Raw genomic sequence first — 20,062 nt, 5'->3', positions numbered from 1 at the left:
GCCTAGTTCAGCTGTAAGCTGGTCTAAATGGGGGCCACATTGTATTTTGCTATCCAGTATCAGATAGCCTGCAAAACAAGCATAAAATTTTTGCATTCACAGGCAAATGGAGACAATCATTAGGCCATCCCAAAGCACAAGTCATAAACGAGGGGAGGAAGGTGAAAGAATACCTTAAAAATAATTTTTTACACTCCTCCAATCACGCATGACTGGCACTTCGTGCTTGCCTCCATTCCACTGAAAAATGCCAAAAAATTATGCCCGTTCTACTGGCAAGTGTCAGAAGTAGGGTCAAGTAGTAATTGGATGGGCAGAAGGTGAGGAATGATGGCTATGTCACCTGAAGAAAAATTGTCCTGGTGTGATATGGTTGGACATGAATTAGGAAACTTGTAAGGGTGCATGCTTTGGTCAATAACAAACTTGAGGAATATTTATTAAAGTTATGGTGGAGTTAATTCATCAAAGAATTGGTGCTCAGAGTGAACAAATTCTGTGGGATAATTTGGTTTTATAAACTGAGTTGATAATTTTCCAAAGCTGACATTTTAAGCATTAGCCCTTGTTTAGAGTGAATTTTATTCATCATTCCCTCTGAAAAGGTTTAATGCCTGAAACATCAGCTTTGAAACTTTTCATGGTGGCCAATTTATATTATCAACTCAGTTAATAAAACCAGATTTTCTTGTTTTACTCTCTCACTAACACAGCACCACATTTTGTTCAGAAACTTACCCCCTCTTTCAAAGTAGCTCTTGCATGTGTACCATACCGATATTTTGACTATCAAGTAACACTGTTTCGAGTTAAATCACTTGGCCTCATTTTAAATTATTATTGAATCTGACATTCGCACTGTCCATCAAGAAAACATGATGAATGACAAAGCAAGCTTGCTGCCAAATTCTCCCAATGGTTATGGCTCCCAGTGACAAGCAGTTTGGGGAGTTGAAAATATTGAATTAAATGAATACTGAAACAACAGATCACTATGACTGTGAGACTCGGAGACTGCAAACCTGATTTTGATTGGTCGATGGATCTACCATAATCAGGTTCATGACCTTAGAGAAATTGAAAACCACATACTAGTCATATCTATTGTATGCAGTTTAGTTTCTTCCTTCTTGTTGGCTCTTTCCTTGGAGTAAAAAAACAAAGGTAAAGAGAAAGCAATCGGTCAGGATTATCCATACAGTGCTGTTGGCACAGTATGAGAGAAAATGCAGGGTTTCTTTTGGAGATATGTTGCAGTTGTTTGTTAGCATTATCACAAAATAATAAGAAGCAAAGCTGAAAAAGTGAAGATCCACTTAAATTGTCCTTCAGCTCTTTCGCTATAAATTGTGCAGTGATAAATATATTGAACTGTGAAGTCAGAATTAAAAAATAAAAAACTGGGAAAGTTGTGGCTTAGAGACACCCAAAAGTACATGTTATGTTCATTTTTTCTAATATTGGCCCCAGTGTAAACATTTCCATGTTATTGTGGGTCGGCTTGCTACCTTGTTATTCTCAGAGAAAGCTTTGCACTCTGATCTTATTTGTGATTCTCCTTTCCAGCTGCTAAACATTCCTTCTAAATAATGTCAGAAAATTTTGTTTTAAGTCAAGATACTGGAAACACCCTCCAGCTAATACATTTTTCTTTTTCATCAACTGTCGGCTGGAGAATACATTATTAGGAGTGGATACATTTGTATCACGTCCAAGAGTTATCGGGTTGGGAAACTGTCCTAATAGCTTGGGGAGCGCCACCAATTGGGAGTGAGGTAGCCGTCCGGAACTGGAATCTTTTGATCTTTAATACATGTTTCCAAAAACACTTTAAGTCTCACCACAGGTCCACTCTGTGCCTTAGCTGTTACCTTCTCTATCTTGGGCACATATTCTAACACAAGTATATTCAGCAGTTTTCCAAATTGTTTCTTGTACTGCCTCATCAGAGCATGTCCTGCCACAGCCAGGAATTCATAGAGAGCTGTAGCAGTGTAATCAGGCCTTGGGTCTAGGTTCAGCATTCTTGCCAACCACGTCCAACCTTTTTCAAGTCCAAAAGGGTGTTGTTGGGATTGTCCTTGTGGAGGTAGAGATGAGATAACAGCTGCATATAGTCGCACAATGCCAGTCATGCGCTTTAGAAATTTGTCTTGTTCTTCAATCTCACCCTCAGAACACTGATAGCCAAGTGATGCAAAGTATTCTACATCTGTCAATTCAGCTGTCCTTGGTATGTAAAACGGCACTAGGAATGGACACTGGTCACAGAACTGCGCCAGAACGAGATCACCAATGTCAGGAAACCTGGACCAGATTCCCACAATAACAGCAGCAATAGGAAATGCAGAACTATGACTAGAAGAAACCTGCTGTGATCCTTGTTGCACAAGTTTCTTTGCAAGGAGATCTTTACAGAATGACTGCAATTGAAGTTCAAAGTATTACGAACAGCTAAAAGCATGAGCCAGTAACGATTTTTGAATTATTTTCAAAATATAAGAAATAAAATATTCTGCACAATCTGACTGATGGAGCAGTGAATTAAGCAATCATAATGAAGACAAAGAAATGGTATCAAAAGTCTTTTTCCACCTTAACTGTAGGTAAAAAAAAATCAAAATAACTGAAAAGTCATCCAAGTTTAGCTTTATAGGTATAAAAACTCAAGTACTACTTCCACTTGTATCATTAATCCTTCAACTTCCTTAGACTAGTAGCTAATTTCTCCTTTCAGTAACACTGTTGAATCAAACATTAGGACATGGGAGTACATGTAGAAGAAATTATCTAGAGGAGCTCTTACCTGTTAAACAAATTCTCCTTGCAGTACTATAGAGAATATGAACAGAGATCTTAGGATGAAAAGAGTTGGAAAAGATGATTTTACCTTAGCGGCAGGATGCTTGATAATTGAGATCTGTTTTCCTCCCATTTGTACAGCTTGCCCAGACAACAATTGAGCCAAGCGCTCAATCTTATCACGCAGGTGACGGGGTGACTGGTCAGATATAGCATTGATTGGTGTTGTGACAGCCTTGTGAAGGTCAAATTTATATTGCTTCAATGTCTTGTCAGTATTCAGTGGCTCTGCTTCTTTGACAATAGCACTTCTGTAATTTGCTAGTCTGGAAAACTCTTTCCATGCTGTTGCTGAAATACAGGAAGCAAGATCTTTTGATATCCCAGTCTTTGATTGATCGCTGGAGTTGGAAGTTGGTTTTGATGTGGAGGAGCTGACGGTTTGTTTTTCTTGTGAAGTTTTCAATGCTTGTTGTTTTTTTTCCTCTTCCTCTTTGGCTTTTGCCTCTTCCTTGATTTGTCGATCAGCTTCATCCTTAGCAGCCTTGGTATTTGCCTCATTAACAAGTTCTTTTGCTTTCTGTAACAAGTCAGGAATAAGAATTAAACATTTCTGCATAATCTCACCAATTCCTTCTGTCACTCGCTCATTTTCTTTTGCACTATTAAGATTGCTTAGGGACAACTTCAACACCTCCTTCGTCTCACTGAGGATGTCTGAAGCAGAGGTAGACAAATATGATTGAAATTTGCATTCTTTGAAAATTTGTTCTATATTTTGTGCAGTTTCTTTCACAGTTATGCATGAAGCCTCAAGCTGTTGTAGCCCTCTCTTGACTTGCTGTTCCTCTTTTAATAATCTTAACCTTAAATCTTCCATTTCTTTAACTTTTCTAACAACTCTCGCAGCCGACGCTTCGTGAGACTGTTTAAGTTCCTGTTGCCGTTGTTTGGCTTCTTCAGTTTTTCTCTCCTCGTCCCGCTGTAATGCCTGCACAGATTTGATCATTTCGTCCACCCTTTCGTGCTCTTTTTGTTGTAAATAACGATTTTTCTCCTCCCACAATCTCTTTGAATTTTCTGCCATCTTTTTTTTTCTTGTGGCTATCTCCTCTTCAGCTTGGCGTTTCTTTTCCATTCCGTAATTATAAACAGCGACATGTGTCCAATCGAAGCTTGCTTGAAGTTCTTTCTCCAGCAACTCCTCATGCATAGGTTCTTGTACATTTGAAGCACGTGTTTCTTTTTCCGAAACGCTTTCTGTGTCCGATCGATAGCTGCTAGAGGACATGCCATCGGTTTGGTTTGATTCCTCTATATCTTTTGATTCTGCTAATTCGTCACTGAAGATTACATTACCGTCTCTTTTGTTACTTGTACGTGTGGTCGATGATAGCGAAACAAGGGACAGCTTTAGTGACAAGGAAGGGGGCTTTGATAATTCCTCCAAGTTTTCCCTTGTCGGCTTCCAGTGAGGGTCATAAGTCAAACGACCCTTTGAACAGGATTTTAAACTTCTTTCTACGCTGCACAATGTCATGGTTGAACGATTAGGTGAGGGAGAAGGTTCTCTAACTCGCGGATAAAACGGCACTGAAGAAGCCGCCATTTTGGCACTCGCACGACCTGGTTACCTAGCTTTCCAAATATGGATAATCCAATGTTCCCTTCGATGTTCTGTTGATAGGGAAGCAGTTCCTGAGCGCTTTGTTTGTCTTACTCACTAGCCGCAGTGGTTTTTATTTAAAATATAAACTATAAAATATAGAATTGACCTTGCAATAATTTCTGTTTTTGTTTTTAAACTGTGAATACGCTAACGAAATCTTAATCAAACGTTTTTTGTTGTCTAATCGTTTTCTGTTGCTAAGACTTAACCGAATTGTATAGACTAACCAATCAAAACGGAGCAACCGGCGTCATCTGCAATTTAATGTGCGCTGTACATACCAAAGCATATCATCGTTGCAGAGATGGTAAAATTGTAAATAACACTGTCTTTAAATCGATTGCACGATGGAAGACTTCATCAGATGTATGTGCGTGAATCAGAGGTGACAGACCATCTACATTCGAACGGGTTCGCCTTCCAATATTCGTTGTTTGTTTCTTGTATCCGATCCCACTCGATGTCAACTAGAACTAGCTGAACTGAATACCACATAACCAATTTTAGAAATATGATGTCTTTTAAAGTTCGTTGGAAACTAGAAAGGAAATTTTTGTACATCTACATTTTACTTATTTGGAACCTTTCTTCAACATATGGCCAAGGCTATTTTCCGAAATTAGAGGATCTTGCAGTGCTAAAACCGATCACTTCTTCTTCAACTTGTGGAGCAACATCCAGTAAATATTGCCAGTCGTTGGCTAAACAGACGTCTTTGACGACTTGCGTTGAAAAGAACTGTGAATTTGCTTGTTGTACAAATTGTGGTTCAGCCAAGCCTGTTCCCACAGATTTAGCGCTTACTTCGAATAAAGTTGGAGTCACTCAAGATGGCGATCCGAGGAATGGAACTATTGTCAGATCATTTCGATTTCAAGGTAATTCATACCTACAACCTTTGAGGGTTCCATTTATAGACTTCCAGAACCCTGGGTTCACTATCAGCGTTTGGATTAAACAGAAGGCAGGAAACAAAGGGTAAGTTTATGTTACCATGTTAAGGTTACTTTCCAGCTGGGGGGCACATCAACGTTAACATCGATAAATTGTACTCCGTCGTAAATCCGTTTTTATCGAACTAGATGCAACTCTCTCCGATTAAGTTCGATTAACAAAAATAACATTTTCAGAGGTACATGAAATTAATTAGCTCAAAATAACTTCGAACAAGTCAATCAATTATATGTAATCGATCCTGGAAATTAATTGATATTTACATGATATCCAAGGTAAGTTATTTATAATAAGAGTTCGTTTGCGTTCTTGCCCTATGATTTTAAAACATTGTCAGATCAGAGAATGAGAAAGAAAAGTAATGTAATTGAGGGAATTGTACTTAGGGAGAGATAAGATTAAAAAAATTGACTCATCCTCTTCTCCGGTAGTATGCTCATAATCGATATATTGGATTTTCTGTCTTTAATTTCACCATGCACATTAGAGCTTCATTATTTCCTTTCTCTGGAGTGAACTTTGTCTGGTGGTTTTGCTGGTTTTGTCAAATTTAAATATGGCACAAAGTTATTCTTGGAAATTTGAGGGTTTGTTTTATTTTATTACATCCTCAAATACTTTACATCTTCCATAAGAGAGAGATTTCCAAAAGTTTGTTAGAACTGTTGAGATTATTGGAATGAACCCTGATGGGGTACCCTGTAAAATACTTGGGGTTTTCAAAGATCCTTGAAAGATCTTTGGTGATCCTTGAGTGTTAAAAGAAAAATCAGTTTTTATTTCATTGTCACATTCAAAATTTATTATCTTGTTTTAATTCTGTCTCACTGCAGTCAAAATATTTGGAAGGATTTTTGACATTGTACAATTAATCAAATTAAAAAGTCATGTCAATGTATGTAAAATTACAAATTTTTGGATGTGCATTTTGATTTTTTGATTTCTTGTGTTTATTTTGAACAGCACAATTATTTCTAAAGATGAGACTACTCCTCCAAATTTTGCCAATGTCTTTCAACTTGTTATCAAGGACTATAACTTGATGTTTTACTATCGACCTGCCACTGGGAATGCATCAGTTGCTACATACAACCTTCTGCAAAGCCAAAGTGAAAAGCTTCAACCGAATGAGTGGCATTTAATAACTGTAGCAGTTATTGATAAAGCACTGTCATATTACATTGATGGTGAACTTATGAATGCAAATTTTGTGACTCTGAGTGATTATATTGGTGACTCTGGAGGTGGTATTCGAATTGGACAGAAGTATGGAGGTAAGGAGGTAACCACTCTTTGATTACAATCAACTGTCAATTACCTCTGCCATCAATTGAAGAGACGTAATTGTCAGTAATTCCCCCCTTCGGTTGAATTTTCATATCCTTGAAAATTATTTGAGAGTATGTAGTATAAATGTACTGAATGGCACTCCTTTTCCTAAATCAAAACTACTTGCTTCTGGGAGGGAGTTATAGTAGACTGTAATTCATTGTATTTGTTGAGAGAACATTGTGCAGGTGTACTGTAGGCTTATATAGTGGCTGTTTTTGCATTTTTGTTTTGAGTAGAAACTAACAAAATATTGGGACTGCTTGAATTCTTATGTATTTGGTGATTCCTTGGGTAAACCTCAGGGTTTATCCAGAGAGCACCCAAAGGAATCAGGGATATTTCTTGAGGTTTGTGGCAGAAAACCTTTTTTTGGCTCAAATGGAAGTGGGAGATGAGAGGACTTCAGCATATTCTTGCTGACAGATATTACTTGAGGTTTAATTGGGTTAGACAAATCTTTGCTGTGTCTCATATCAGGATGTGTGGAACTGTTTGAGAAAAGAAAGAACTTACAGTCTTTGTAAGTCTTTCAAAAGATTTGTCCAAGGGATTCCATCAGATCCCATGGTATCTTTCTTTAGTCCTTGTGGGATGGATTTAATTTGTACAAATGTTTTGCCTGCAATACTACCTATTTGTCAAGATTTAAAGGAAGGGTCAACAGCACACATTCCTGCTAATGATGTGTACAGTCAGATAGTCACATAAAGAAGTATTGTCATTGTCAGTGATTTCCTCACTTTTTGTAACCCTTCTGTGTCGTGTTTAGGTGATACTGAGTGGCAGTACGAAGGCCTGATGCAGGATATCTTCATGTATGATAGAGCTTTGACCAACAGGTACAGAAAGTTGTGACAATAATGTCTGTTTGCAGCCTAACACAAGTTAAAGATGACAAGGAATAGATCCTCAATTATATTGAATAATCACTGAATATGTCCTTATATTTTTCATCAGTAACCTTACAATAATCAAGATTAGAAAACCAAGATTAGAAAACCAAGATTAGAAAAAAAGACCAACTGTGACATAAAAATATAAATTGCTTGTTTTTTCCCAGGGAAGCAGAAGAAGCTTTCACAGGTATTCTTCCAACTGTTTATGTTGCCAGTAATTGTCGATGTCCTCCAACTCATCCAAAAATAAATGTTGCTGAACCAGCCAAGTGTCTGAAAAACTTAGATGGAGACACCGAAACCTTGTCTCGACTCAAAGACACAGCTCATCCAATTGAGTTTGCCACTGATGGTGACACACTCAGTTTCTGGCTATCAGAGATCACAGAAAATGCAACCATTCGCGTAAATTTGGCATATACTGGATTACAGGTGGGTTCTGCAACTGTGAGTTAAGATATTGTGAAAAAAGAGTTCTTTTTGCTGATCAAAATTTTATTTAGAAAAAGACATCTTTCCCCAAGGGATGTCAGCTGAATACATGTTCCACTAGCTTTGCAGATGAGTTAGTTGTTTACATAGCTAAAAGTTCAGGGTGGTGCTGGAGATTCCTGAATGAATCCATTATTAGGGTGAATGTGCGTTCCTTTGTTGGGTAAGAAAATCTTTTTAAGGATGAATTCTAAATGAAATTTGTCAAGAAAATGTTCAAGTTTACTATATCAGAGTTCATCAATAACCTTGAGTTCTGTAGTATTAGTCTCCACTGATTATTTCTCAGTCCTTGACTTTTCTTTTTTTAATGAATTCATAAATCTAAATCAGTTTTATTACTCTATTATATTTGTTACAGCAAACTAATTAAATAAACAATTGGTTTACTACAACCAAGCCCCTTTAACAAATGTCAAATGCACTTTAAGTGAAAAATGAGTTATTAACTTGTGCATTAGGTGTTCTACATCGTCTTGACTTTCTATGGGCCTGTGCCGGGAGCAATAAAGATTGAGCGATCAGTGGACAGTGGACACACCTATGAGCCATGGCAGTATTTTGCTGAAAATTGTGTGACCTCATTTAATTTACAAAACAATGGTCCATTGACTCAACCTGACTCTGTGAACTGTGTCCAATACATAAAGTAAGTTGTCGTTTCTCATTAACAATAGCATTATTGATTCAGGAAAAAATGAAGCAAGTTTCAGGCCTTTATTGATAGATTGCAGTTAAACTGGACTTGGAACTTGTTCGGAAAATTGTGGGAAAATGCTTGGTTCAAATTGTTACCTGGTAGTAATGATTGTTTTATTTCAGACCCTTGCAGTCCAGCCGAGAAGTGTTGACCTTTCAGACAGAATATCCACCGCCTCCTGGCTCCAACATTCCAGTGCGGCCATTTGGTTCCGGGTGCAGTAATCTTTACTGCTCAGACAGACTGTTGCAGTTCTTAAAAGCTACTCATGTCAAGTTTAATTTTTACAATCACACTTTGGTACAGAATCCTCTGCACCGATACTATGGCTTGGAAAGAATTCTTGTTACTGGCAGGTTAGCAAATTCATGAAGAGTTATTTGTGGGCAATCTTTTTATTACATCAGAGTACAATTGTAAAACAGTTGAAGCCTTCATAGGAAATCATCCTTTGTCAGCAAAAGCACTGTGTGGAATTTTAGTCAGCTGCCTGGTAACAGATCCTAAAAATTTGCCACCATCTGTTTGAGACTTGAAAATAGATTGATTATTCACAAAGCCAAAAATGGGCAGAGTTGATGGTGTCAAAGATTGAAAACTAAATCTATAAGAAGGAGTTTAAACTTGGTTTGACACATTTAGTCTTGTGCAGTGTTGAGGTAATTTGAATTAATATGTGCAAACACCAACTTTGATGTCCTGACCAGATATCTTATTTTGTAGGTGTGAGTGTTTCGGTCATGCATCATCCTTTAGCTACATTGAAGGGAATGATACTCATATTGGACGATGTATTTGTGACTGTCATCCATCAACTAACACAGAGGGAGAAACTGTAAGAATTTTTTGATGCACAAAGATGCATTTTTCCTTCATTTTAGTTGTGCAATGTATCTAGATAGAGCACATTTATTTCATAAAAGTTGTCATCAAGTCGATTTTGTTTGAAAAACCTGTACTTTAACCCTTTCACTACCAAATAATTCTCCCTGATTTCTGCCACGCACTGCTTATAATTAGAGTTTCAATAATTATGTGTTGAATCTGATGTTAATACCATAATTTATGCTTTTCTTTATTCTCATCTCTTATCTGCTCGATATTCTATTGAAATTGTAAGTAGAGTGTCTTGTTCACTGCTGGAAGTGAAATGGTTGAGGCTGAACAAACACCACCCATTGAAAGTCTGTCATCTTTCAATTGCTGTTTTGCTAGATGATCATGTCAAGTGACAAAGCTCTGTTTTACTTACCATGACTTGACACGGAAGATGATTCTTTATAATCTTAGACAATAATAATAACAAAATTTTGAAAAATTCTATGATTAGTGATGTTATTTCAGGTATGATTTTTGTTTTCTAATATGTGTTGCCTTTTTTCTATTTCAGTGCAATCATTGCAAGCCATTATACAATGACAAACCATTTAGAAGAGGTGAACTTGATGACTCATACCCCTGTGTCAAGTGCGAGTGCAATGATCATGCCAACAGTTGTCTTTACAATCAAACTCTGGACACCAGCCCTGCCTCACGAACCCAGGGGGGAGGGGGTGTGTGTATAGACTGTCAACACAACACTACTGGCCGTTTTTGTGGTGTGTGCAGGGAGAGATTCTACAGGGAGTCTGGGAAGAGTCTAAAGTCGCCAGACGTGTGTTCACCCTGTGGGTGTGAAGGGCCTGGGGTAGAGCCTGGAGAGTTGGATTGTGTAAAGGTTAGTAATGATCAGTTTTTGTGTTGCTTAGGAGATGGAGTGTGTAGTGCTTCATGAGCAGGAACTATGTTATAAATGGGAAATGCTGGTTATGGCTATAAATTGCAGTAAATATCAATTTCGAAGTACTTCAGCTTTACACGAGTTGGTTTAAACAATATGATAGTTTACACAATATGCTCATTTCAAAAAAACCTATTTATAGCATACATGTAGAGTGAGATGTTTTTCAAGTATTGTGCAAGAGTCAGTTATCTAATTACAAGTCTGGTATACACATTGATCTAAATTGTAAAAGGGATTCATAGCAAATTCACAGAGTTAGGAAATCACTTGCACTTGTCCCTGTTTTAATGGTGCAAACCTCTGCTGAAGACTGTGGGCAATTAACTATGGAGTTTGTGGAGTTTATCCTGCAAAGCCATGTAGTTATGTCTTTGTTTCATTATTAATAGAAAATATAAAAATAGGCACTTTGCAGTCATAGCTATCACATAAAACAAGAAACACCTTAATGGTGAGCAGATTGCATGTTACAGTTGGTACATCCAAGGGAAACCATTTTTGAATCAAGATGCATTGTTTTTTATGTTCAAGTCTGCAAATCTTGTTATTAGCATGCACCATGTGATTGGTGACTGCAAAGGGCCTATTCAGGTCTCTGACTGTATTGAGAATTTATTTTTGATTAATGTTGTTTTTGATGGATAGGATGATTCTAATTCAAGTGTAGTTGCTGGTCAGTGTGTATGTAAAGACAACACCCAAGGCCGTCAGTGTGATGAGTGTAAAGATGGATTCTATGATCTCAAAGCCAGCCATGCAACTGGATGCATCTCATGTGACTGTGTTCTTGATGGCACCATAAGCCGGAATATTTCATGTCACCGAACATCAGGACAGTGTTACTGCAAAGATAGGGTGACAGGGAGAACATGTAACACATGTAAGGCAGGGTACTGGGGTCTGTCCGGGCATGAACCTTTAGGCTGTAAGACGTGTGACTGTGATCCATTTGGAACAACAGCTGGGAATGAAAACACTTGTAACTCAGTTACAGGGCAGTGCTCTTGCAAAGCTGGAGTGATTGGGCGCAAATGTGATCAGTGTAAAGATGGTTTCCACAGCCTTACACCAAATGGTTGTTCATCATGCAACTGCTCTATTGCTGGTACGCCATCATCGCTTTTGGATCAGTGCGACAAAACTACTGGTGAATGTACCTGTAAGCTCAATGTGGAAGGCAAAAACTGTGACCAGTGCAAACAGGGATTCTACAATCTGTCACAGAGCAATCCACAGGGGTGTACACAGTGTGTTTGTGACACTAAAGGAACTGTGGGAGGGTCAGGTCAATGTGAACAGCAATCTGGAAACTGTACTTGTAAGCCATTGGTGATTGGTCAGACATGCAACCAATGTAAGCTGGGAACGTTTGGTCTTAATCAATCAGATCCTAACGGATGTCAACCATGTAATTGTTATCCCAAGGGAACCATCGATGGTGACAAAAAGAATCCAGGTCAGTCAAAGTCGGTGTACAATGTAAGATATAGTATTATTGTCACAAGTCAGAGCAACATGAGCTTACATGTATGTCCTCACTGCAATTCAAAATTTTCAGTTTGTGGGATACTAGTTTCATTTAAATAGATACCTTGTTGTATCCATTTACCTTCTGTTGCTCATTTTTTTGCTGTTTGCTTTGTTGTGCCAAATAAAAATAGTTTTGTCATTGAGAACTTTGGCGTCAATTCATGTAATGGATAGAGGATCAGATGATTTAGGAAAATGTTGTAGCGGGTGACACCTTCTAAGGAAGTTTTTCTTAACCCTTTACATCCTAACATCAGTTTGCACACTCTCCATACTGTTCTTTATACATTTCCTGAGGTGCTGACAAGGAGAATTTGTCAAACAATCAAGAGTTTCTTTTGTTAGTGATCATTCCCGTCATTCTCGTGAACTAACTGTTTAATACAGGGGTGATATTGTTGGGAGAATCTAGATGCTAGGCACTCTTAGGGGTTGAAGTGTTAATTGATTTATCGTACGTTGAACGGAAAAACCTTCAAAGTTATCGATGACAGTTCTCCTCTTGACAAAGTGTTATTCTTCTAAATATTGACCAATATTTACCAACCAATTCCTGTTAGCCCGAGTTGCTTCTCGGGGGAAACTTGTGTGTAATAATCAACTTCGATTTATACTTGTTCATTTACGTTCGCTCTTCCTCTCCAGATGAACTCCAATGTTCGAGCAATAATGGACAGTGCTTCTGTTTGTCCAGTGTGTCTGGGCTGCGCTGTGACTCCTGTGCAGCGGAATACTTCTGGAATCCAGCAGGACAGGGCTGTGTCCAGTGCCAGTGTAACCCAACCGGGTCTGTTGGGAAAAACTGCAATGATACTGGCCAGTGTACCTGTAAGGCAAACATTGGTGGACTGCGGTGTGATAGATGTGTAGATGGTTTTTACGGCTTTACAACAACGGGGAAGTGAGTAGAATATTTATCTCTGGCAACTGAACACAATGTAATTCAGCCTATTTACCCTTCACTTAGTTGCTAACTCAATGATATTCTGTTCGTTACACCCTCAGCTGTATTCCTTGTAACTGTAATGTGGCTGGCAGTCTTACCAATCAATGTGATGAAACTGGACAGTGTACATGCAAAGTTAATGTCGAAGGGAAACAGTGTGACAAGTGTAAAAACGGAACCATAAATCTTCAACAGAACAACAAGTATGGCTGCAGCGGAGGTAACGGAAATTTATGGCCATAATAAGAATGATTTTAATAGTGTGTCGATAATCCGAGATTATTCTGATTTCAATTTGTATTTTACCTCATACTATGGTGTGTTCTCCTTTAATTTCAGCCCCATCTGAGCAGCCTGCACCGTTTGTAACAGTTCTCTCGTCCCGTGCAATAATGTTAACATGGTCTCCACCAGACAATCCTAACGGCATCATCCTGCGCTATGAGATGTACAGAAATGATACCCTGGCTTACACTGGACTGAACCAAACATTCAATGACACTGGTCTCACTCCTGACACTGTCTACTATTATTACATCATTACCTTCACCGAATCCGGTCAGACAAGAAGTTTAGACGACGGAAACGTGTACCGCACTTTCCAAGACGCGCCAGGAGGCATGTCCGCGCCTGTTATCACAAATATTCTGCCCAGGAATGCAACTGCTTCATGGCAGCGTCCTAGTATGCCAAATGGTCGTATCACCGAATATCGTCTGGTATCTACCAATAGCCGAAGTTCAGTTGAAGTTGTAAACTGTCGAGGTGTTATTTTCATGTGTAAGTTGGGGAATCTTAAACCCTACACTGTCTACAATTTCTCAGTGGTGGCTTGTACCAATGGCGGATGCGCTCGTAGTAACGTTACAACCATCCTGACGCTGCCAACACTTCCAGATTTCCAGCCCGCACCAAATGTGACGTCACTTCCGGGAGGCACTGCAGTGAGGGTGGCATGGGACGAGCCGTCCGAGCCGAACGGAAGAATACTTCGTTATGAGCTTTACATGCGAGCAGACGGAGACACAAGCGACGGAGTCTTGAAGTTCAACAGCAATCCTGCGCATGACCCAACTACCACCAATTTTAGAGAGACGAACGTGACAGGACTTGTTCCATTCAAGGTTTATGAGTTCAGGGTGCGAACATTCACTGCGCAAGTCAAGGGAGACCGAGATAGTAATTGGACAAAGCATAGGACTGGCGAAGGAAGTAAGTTATTTGAATCGGTAAACAACAGATATGGAGTGTTATGAAAGAACTGAAGCACAACGGGCTTTGATTGGTAAAACAACTGTGGCCTACGAGACCAGTAGACTCATATGAAAGATAAACACCCATAAGTACTCCTTTTCATCTTGGGTGGAATTCTAATAAACTTCTCAGCCAGTTCACCGATAATATTTCTTCCTCAAGAGCACAATTGAACAATGAGAACTGGCTAACTGCACAGTCCAACCCAGACCTCTCTTTCCCAACTTCAGAGCGGTCAACCTCAGGCCACTGCGTGCACAACTTTTTTCTGATAGGAACAACTGACCTTCTTTTCGCTTTCTAGCATGCTGTCTCACTTAACACGCTGTGAAAATACACAAAGAATTATTGACATGCTTAGATATTTTTTCAATTATAGATAAACGTTTAAAAATTGGCATGTTTTCAATTAATGTAGCTCCAAGAGGGGAAGGTATCATAAATGTAAGAGTTTCCATGGCCCCTCGGTGTGTTGGAGGGAATAGAGATATTTAAACACGCTACGACGATGAAAATATTGACGTTGTTTTGTTTTTCAATTTGGATTTAGCTCCACTCGGCGAAAATGTCATGAACACTGGTGCTAATGCCTTTAACAGTAGTGCTGTAATAGTTTCCTGGAGTCCTCCTCAGACCCCCCAAGGTGTCATCACTCGCTACGTCATTTACAAGTACCAGCCTCCCTCTAACTCAACTGCCGTGATGGCTGTGGAGGTGCCTGGATCTGAGCGACAGGGCATGGTCGTCGGGCTGCAGCCGTACACTCAGTATAAATTTACAGTAACAGCTTGTAACAGTTTTACATGCTCGGGGCATAGTCCGCAAGCTCTTGCGCGGACATTAGCAGCAGGTATGTAGTCTACACTTTGAGTGCCAATTACCGTATTGTGGCGCAGTTAAAATTTGGTAAGGAAACTTTTAGCGTAAGCCAAAACTGAACTTAGCCAGGATAAACTTAAGTGGTTAGAACAATTTAGCTTTGATGTACTGTAAACCCCTTCGAAAGTAAAGGAGAATACAGCTTCAGCCCTCAGTGTACAGGGTAAAGTAAAACTAAATGTAAGGTCAGAAACAGACTTCTGTAATCTCAGAAACTTTTGAGGTTGAGCTTGACGTTGGAAAGAAATTTACTTTTTCAAACTCGTTGATTACTTTACTCTTTCTCCAACTCGGAAATTAAGGGATGATCTTGTTACTAACAGTTTTATAACTGACTTACTGTCTAACAGCTCCCGAAGAACAGGGACCTCCCTCGGTCCTCTCAGTTGATTCATCAACCGTGTACCTCAGATGGCCTCAACCCCAGATTCCTAACGGTCCTCTACCGCCAAGTTACAACCTGAGCCGAGCTTACTCAGCCTTGTACTTCCCACCCCCTGTGGTGTCAGAAGGCGTGCATTTTCCGGGTCTTGGATTCTACAAGTTTTCTTCGGACTTCGTTCAAGCCGGTGCGAGAAATGACATCCAGTTCTGGTTTCGCACCAAGTATTCGTCTGGTTTGCTTCTCTTTCTGGCCTCTGATGGCTCACAAACTGACATGTTAGCAATTCAACTAAAGGATGGAAAGCCATGGTTGATATTTGATAGTCAGGATGGCCCTGCAGCCTTCACAATTAACCAGCCAGTCCGCTTCGACGATGGTGAGTGGCATCTATTGAAGGTGTCACGTGTCAGCCGCCGGGGGACACTTACGGTGGATGGTTACCAAGCCAGTCAGAATAGTCCGGGCGCCGCCACCGTGATATCGGCAAACACTGGGGTTTACATTGGGGGTCTCCCTTCCTCCTTTACAATTCTTCGAGCTGACACAGGAAACTCCAAAATTGAAAAGATCAGTTTTATCGGCTGTATACGTGGTGTCACTTCAGAACAGGCTGCTTCTGTTTCAAAGCAGCTTGATTGGACTTCTGCCTTAGAAGTGGTCAGTGTCGAGCCTCAGAGAAATGGATGTCCAGAGAGAGACAACAAAAGAGCCTTGTTCCTCAGAGGCGGTGGCTATGTCGCTGTGGACTCAAATATAGCGGACATTTTTACAAATAACATATTTAGCTTTACTCTGAAGTTCCGCACTCAGCTTTCATCAGGGTTGCTTCTATTTGCGCACGGATCAACAACCATTTTTTCTATTCAATTTTCTGACAATCGAGTTGAAACAAAATACGTTACGACTAGTGTGCGAGACAATGTGACAGTTCAGCTGCCTTCCGGTGAAATTTGTGATGGACAATGGCACAACATGACTTGTACTAATTTCAACAACAAGTTAACTGTCGTCCTCGATGGTAAAACTGAAGTTGGAACTGGAATAACTAATCTAAAGATTCAATCCAGCATATTCATCGGAGGGGTACCGTGGGGTTCTTCGACCGAGACAATCGCCCGACAGGCTGGAGTGACTGTAGAGTCTTTTGGTGGTTGTATAATTTTTCAATCTGCGGCGAAAGAGATCGATTACGTAAAGGCAGTAACGGACATGCATAATGCGGACCTTGATGGCTGCCGCCCAGCGTCCACAGTAGCGACCAGCGGTCAAATAGGAACATGTTTGCCCTTTAATAGTTCTGTGGTGTATTCTGGGAAGACAGAGATATTTAATGACTCAACCGCGAACGTTTTCACCGGTATGTTGATAAAATGAATGAAGAATTAATTTTCTTTTTAGTTTAGGCCAGTTGCTGATCAATATTGTTGTTATGATCCCATCAGGAAAATGGAGATGGAAGAAAATTAAACCCCCCTCCACTATTACACTTCAAAAGTATTGTGTACTTTATTTTAATTAATTTTGCATCTTTTTCCCCGTTGAAGGAGAGAAAAAACACTAAGGGGAAAAGAAACTGTTATTCGTGAAAAAAAATAGGCATGTAATGTATCTTTTCCTAACAGATTACCTGTACCGTGTGGAAAGTTACCATGATGGAACTTCAGGTTCCGCTAAAAGCGCATGGATGTCGACACGTAGTGGTCAGGGAGGTAAGCGGATGAATTGTTATTCGAAATTTTCAAGGTTAATTGAAGTACTTGTAACCTAAGGCACTTTATTCGAAAAACTTTGAGGTTACTTGTGCTTGATGTAAGAAGGTGTACTGTCTCGAGTAAGCATCCTATCCGTCGAGCTTGAGGTAATATTCCTCTTATTTAATTGCTCAGCGCAGCAGAAAGTGGGTTATAGTCTTATAGTACATCATATCAAGAAATACGAGAAAGGATCGAACAAGCAAGAAACAAGAGTCTTTGATTTGTGAAGTTTGACAGTGAATTGGTTTAAATTGTTAAAATAGTCAAAGTAGGGTAAATGGTTTTACTTTATAAATGGTCAAACCAGCTTAAATGACAAAGAGCGTAACTTGCTGAAATTGTTCAACAGGAGAAAATGCGTAAATAACTTAATCAGTTCAACTGCACAAACTTTACTAACTGTCTCAATTGCTTCAACTGCTTAAATATTCAAACAAGCGGACACAAATAAACTGCACAATTTGGGAAGTCTATTTTATTTGGTCGAAGTAGTTCACATGGTCAAAAGGAGCCAATGAGAATCTATCTAAAACAAAGGAAAACTGCTTGAAGTGCGGGAAAACGCCATTTACTAAATAGCGAGTGATTTTAGTTTGGCATCGGATTTCTTACGACACCCAATTAACTTAATTCTTCCCTTGTTTTTACAAAAGCCCCAAGTGGTCTCCAGGCTCCTATTCAATTAGTGCCTCTACCCGGCGGCGAGACAGTGATAGTAACCTGGTCACTACCGGAGCGGCCCAATGGAGTGATAACAGAGTATAGGGTACTATCCTACCGTGTGAACCCCCCTGGGACGCCGGCAGTTGAGACAGTCATCACAGATACTAGTGTACTTAACGCTACTGTCTCTGGTCTTCAACCTTATACCACTTATGACATCAGAATTCAGGCCTCTACAGTCGGGGGAAGTTCAGTGGGGCCTGCTAAAAACGTCACGACTGAAGAATCAGGTATTTTTTGTTTTTCTGTTTTGTGTTAAACCATGTCCAGTAACTCGCGAAAAATTCTTGTTTGCAGTTTTTGGCGAACATTTTCTTTCACTTAACCAAAACTTTAAAAACTGTCTATTCCTTCTAGTTCCAGAGAATGTCCCAGGCCCTACCGCTGTCCGACGTCCCAAAGAGCTTGTAGTGCATTGGACCGAGCCCGAACGTCCAAATGGAGTCATTACCCAATATAATCTGACCCTGGATGGACAATTGGTGTTCAGCGGAACAGACAACAACTTCACAATACGGAACTTACAGGTCTATACAGAATACCTCCTACAGCTAACAGCCTGCACAAGAATCGGCTGCGCTCAAGGACCGGAAGTCCGTTTAAGAACCGGGGAACTACCCCCTGAGGGAATCTATACCCCAGTGGTTTTTGTGCGTGGTACAACGGAGGTTGAAGTAAACTGGCGGTCTCCTAATATCACAAATGGGGTAATTGTACGTTATGAAATACTGTTCGCAACCAGTGACGTTTTAGACGTATACGTTTCGAAATTTAACGCCACCCCTAATGTGTTCAGCACAGTTATTACAAATCTCACGGCAGGGACATTGTATTACGTTCGAGTGCGCCCCTTCAGTGGAGGTGGCGGAACATTTAGTGGTGCGGCTCAGGTAACGACACACGAGGATGTCCCTGATGATATCCCAGCACCTCTTGTAATTGCTCTCAGTCCATATGCTCTATTTGTGATTATGTTGCCACCGGAAAAACCGAACGGTATCATCTTAAACTATGAACTGTACCAAGATGGGGTTTCAGAGCCTGTGTTGAATGAATCACAGCTTACGAATTACACAGCGGATCGATTAAAACCATACAGCCTTCATACTTTCCGCGTTCGAGCTTGCACTGCACAAGGGTGCGCTTATGGAAAAAAAGCTGAGGCTTATACGAAAGAAATCGCACCGAATGGAACTGTTACTCTTACTGCCCGTGTGCGCAATGCGACAGCGGTTGACGCTAACTGGACACGCGTGGCTTTACCGAACGGAAAGTTGTTTTATAACTTAATGGTGTATGGAAAATTTGTCATCTTCGACTCGGGTGACTTGAGAACTGAGGATCGTATTGAAACTGCTATTTCTGTTGAAGAAGCTGAAAAACTGTTCACATACAATGGCCTTCTACCATTCAGTGATTACAGGCTCTGGGTGAATGCGTCGAATTCTGTTGGGTTTATTCTCAGTAACAACGTCACCGTGTCCACCCCTGAAGGAGGTAAGTGACCATTTTGTCACGTCTAGTATCAGAGGGAAGATAAACTTTGAAAGATCACTCTCTGGGTTTTAAGTCTTGAAGAAGATGCAAATATGTTTCAACAAAATTAAAAGACTGATGCATTGAATAATCGATTCAAACAGTAACTTAGACATAGAGGAGAGGATATCATTTTGTTCGATGTGTTGACTTTGGCATGGCCTTGACTTAATACTGAAGCAATGATACTTAACAGAAATATTTATGATGTATTTTACAGATGCTTTTGAAATCAGTAATAGACATGTTAACCCTATAACTCCCAGATCAAATTTGTAATTCTCCTCACTCCCAACCATACAAATCTTATAATGTTAGTTCAGAGAATTTAGTATTGGATCAACTAATTTATATTATATTTTTCTTTACTCTTATCACTTATCTGGTTGATATTGTGTTGATATTGTAAGGAGAAATTCTGTCTTGG

The 20,062-nt window shown here is 39.7% G+C and overlaps 2 protein-coding genes across 2 annotated transcripts in view; one reads left to right on the top strand and one right to left on the bottom strand.

Annotated features, from left to right (window-relative positions):
* Window positions 1–31: 31 nt before the first annotated feature.
* Window positions 32–4,410, bottom strand: LOC131792174 (mRNA export factor GLE1). The gene is made up of 2 exons (XM_059109551.2): window positions 2,891–4,410; window positions 32–2,423 (listed from the first exon to the last, which is right to left on the bottom strand). The coding sequence occupies exons 1-2, from the start codon at window positions 4,340–4,342 to the stop codon at window positions 1,740–1,742; spliced, it is 2,136 nt and encodes a 711-aa protein (XP_058965534.2). The 5' UTR covers window positions 4,343–4,410; the 3' UTR covers window positions 32–1,739.
* Window positions 4,411–4,757: 347 nt separating this feature from the next.
* The window catches only part of LOC131792177 (usherin-like), a 30,443-nt gene continuing 15,138 nt past the window's right edge, over window positions 4,758–20,062 (top strand). The window contains exons 1-17 of the mRNA XM_059109554.2: window positions 4,758–5,449; window positions 6,389–6,699; window positions 7,527–7,596; window positions 7,818–8,085; window positions 8,607–8,794; window positions 8,968–9,201; window positions 9,569–9,680; window positions 10,236–10,562; window positions 11,274–12,084; window positions 12,804–13,059; window positions 13,164–13,324; window positions 13,444–14,316; window positions 14,909–15,208; window positions 15,588–16,979; window positions 17,245–17,331; window positions 18,030–18,329; window positions 18,457–19,596. Of these exons, the coding sequence (XP_058965537.2) occupies window positions 4,983–5,449; window positions 6,389–6,699; window positions 7,527–7,596; window positions 7,818–8,085; window positions 8,607–8,794; window positions 8,968–9,201; window positions 9,569–9,680; window positions 10,236–10,562; window positions 11,274–12,084; window positions 12,804–13,059; window positions 13,164–13,324; window positions 13,444–14,316; window positions 14,909–15,208; window positions 15,588–16,979; window positions 17,245–17,331; window positions 18,030–18,329; window positions 18,457–19,596 (7,297 nt within the window). The 5' untranslated portion in view covers window positions 4,758–4,982. The remainder of the gene's footprint in view (window positions 5,450–6,388; window positions 6,700–7,526; window positions 7,597–7,817; window positions 8,086–8,606; window positions 8,795–8,967; window positions 9,202–9,568; window positions 9,681–10,235; window positions 10,563–11,273; window positions 12,085–12,803; window positions 13,060–13,163; window positions 13,325–13,443; window positions 14,317–14,908; window positions 15,209–15,587; window positions 16,980–17,244; window positions 17,332–18,029; window positions 18,330–18,456; window positions 19,597–20,062) is intronic.

The sequence above is a fragment of the Pocillopora verrucosa genome, chromosome 7, assembly GCF_036669915.1.
Source record: "Pocillopora verrucosa isolate sample1 chromosome 7, ASM3666991v2, whole genome shotgun sequence".
Classification (NCBI taxonomy): domain Eukaryota; kingdom Metazoa; phylum Cnidaria; class Anthozoa; order Scleractinia; family Pocilloporidae; genus Pocillopora; species Pocillopora verrucosa.
Note: the sequence above shows the minus strand (reverse complement) of the source record. Positions and strands in the feature narration are given on the sequence as shown.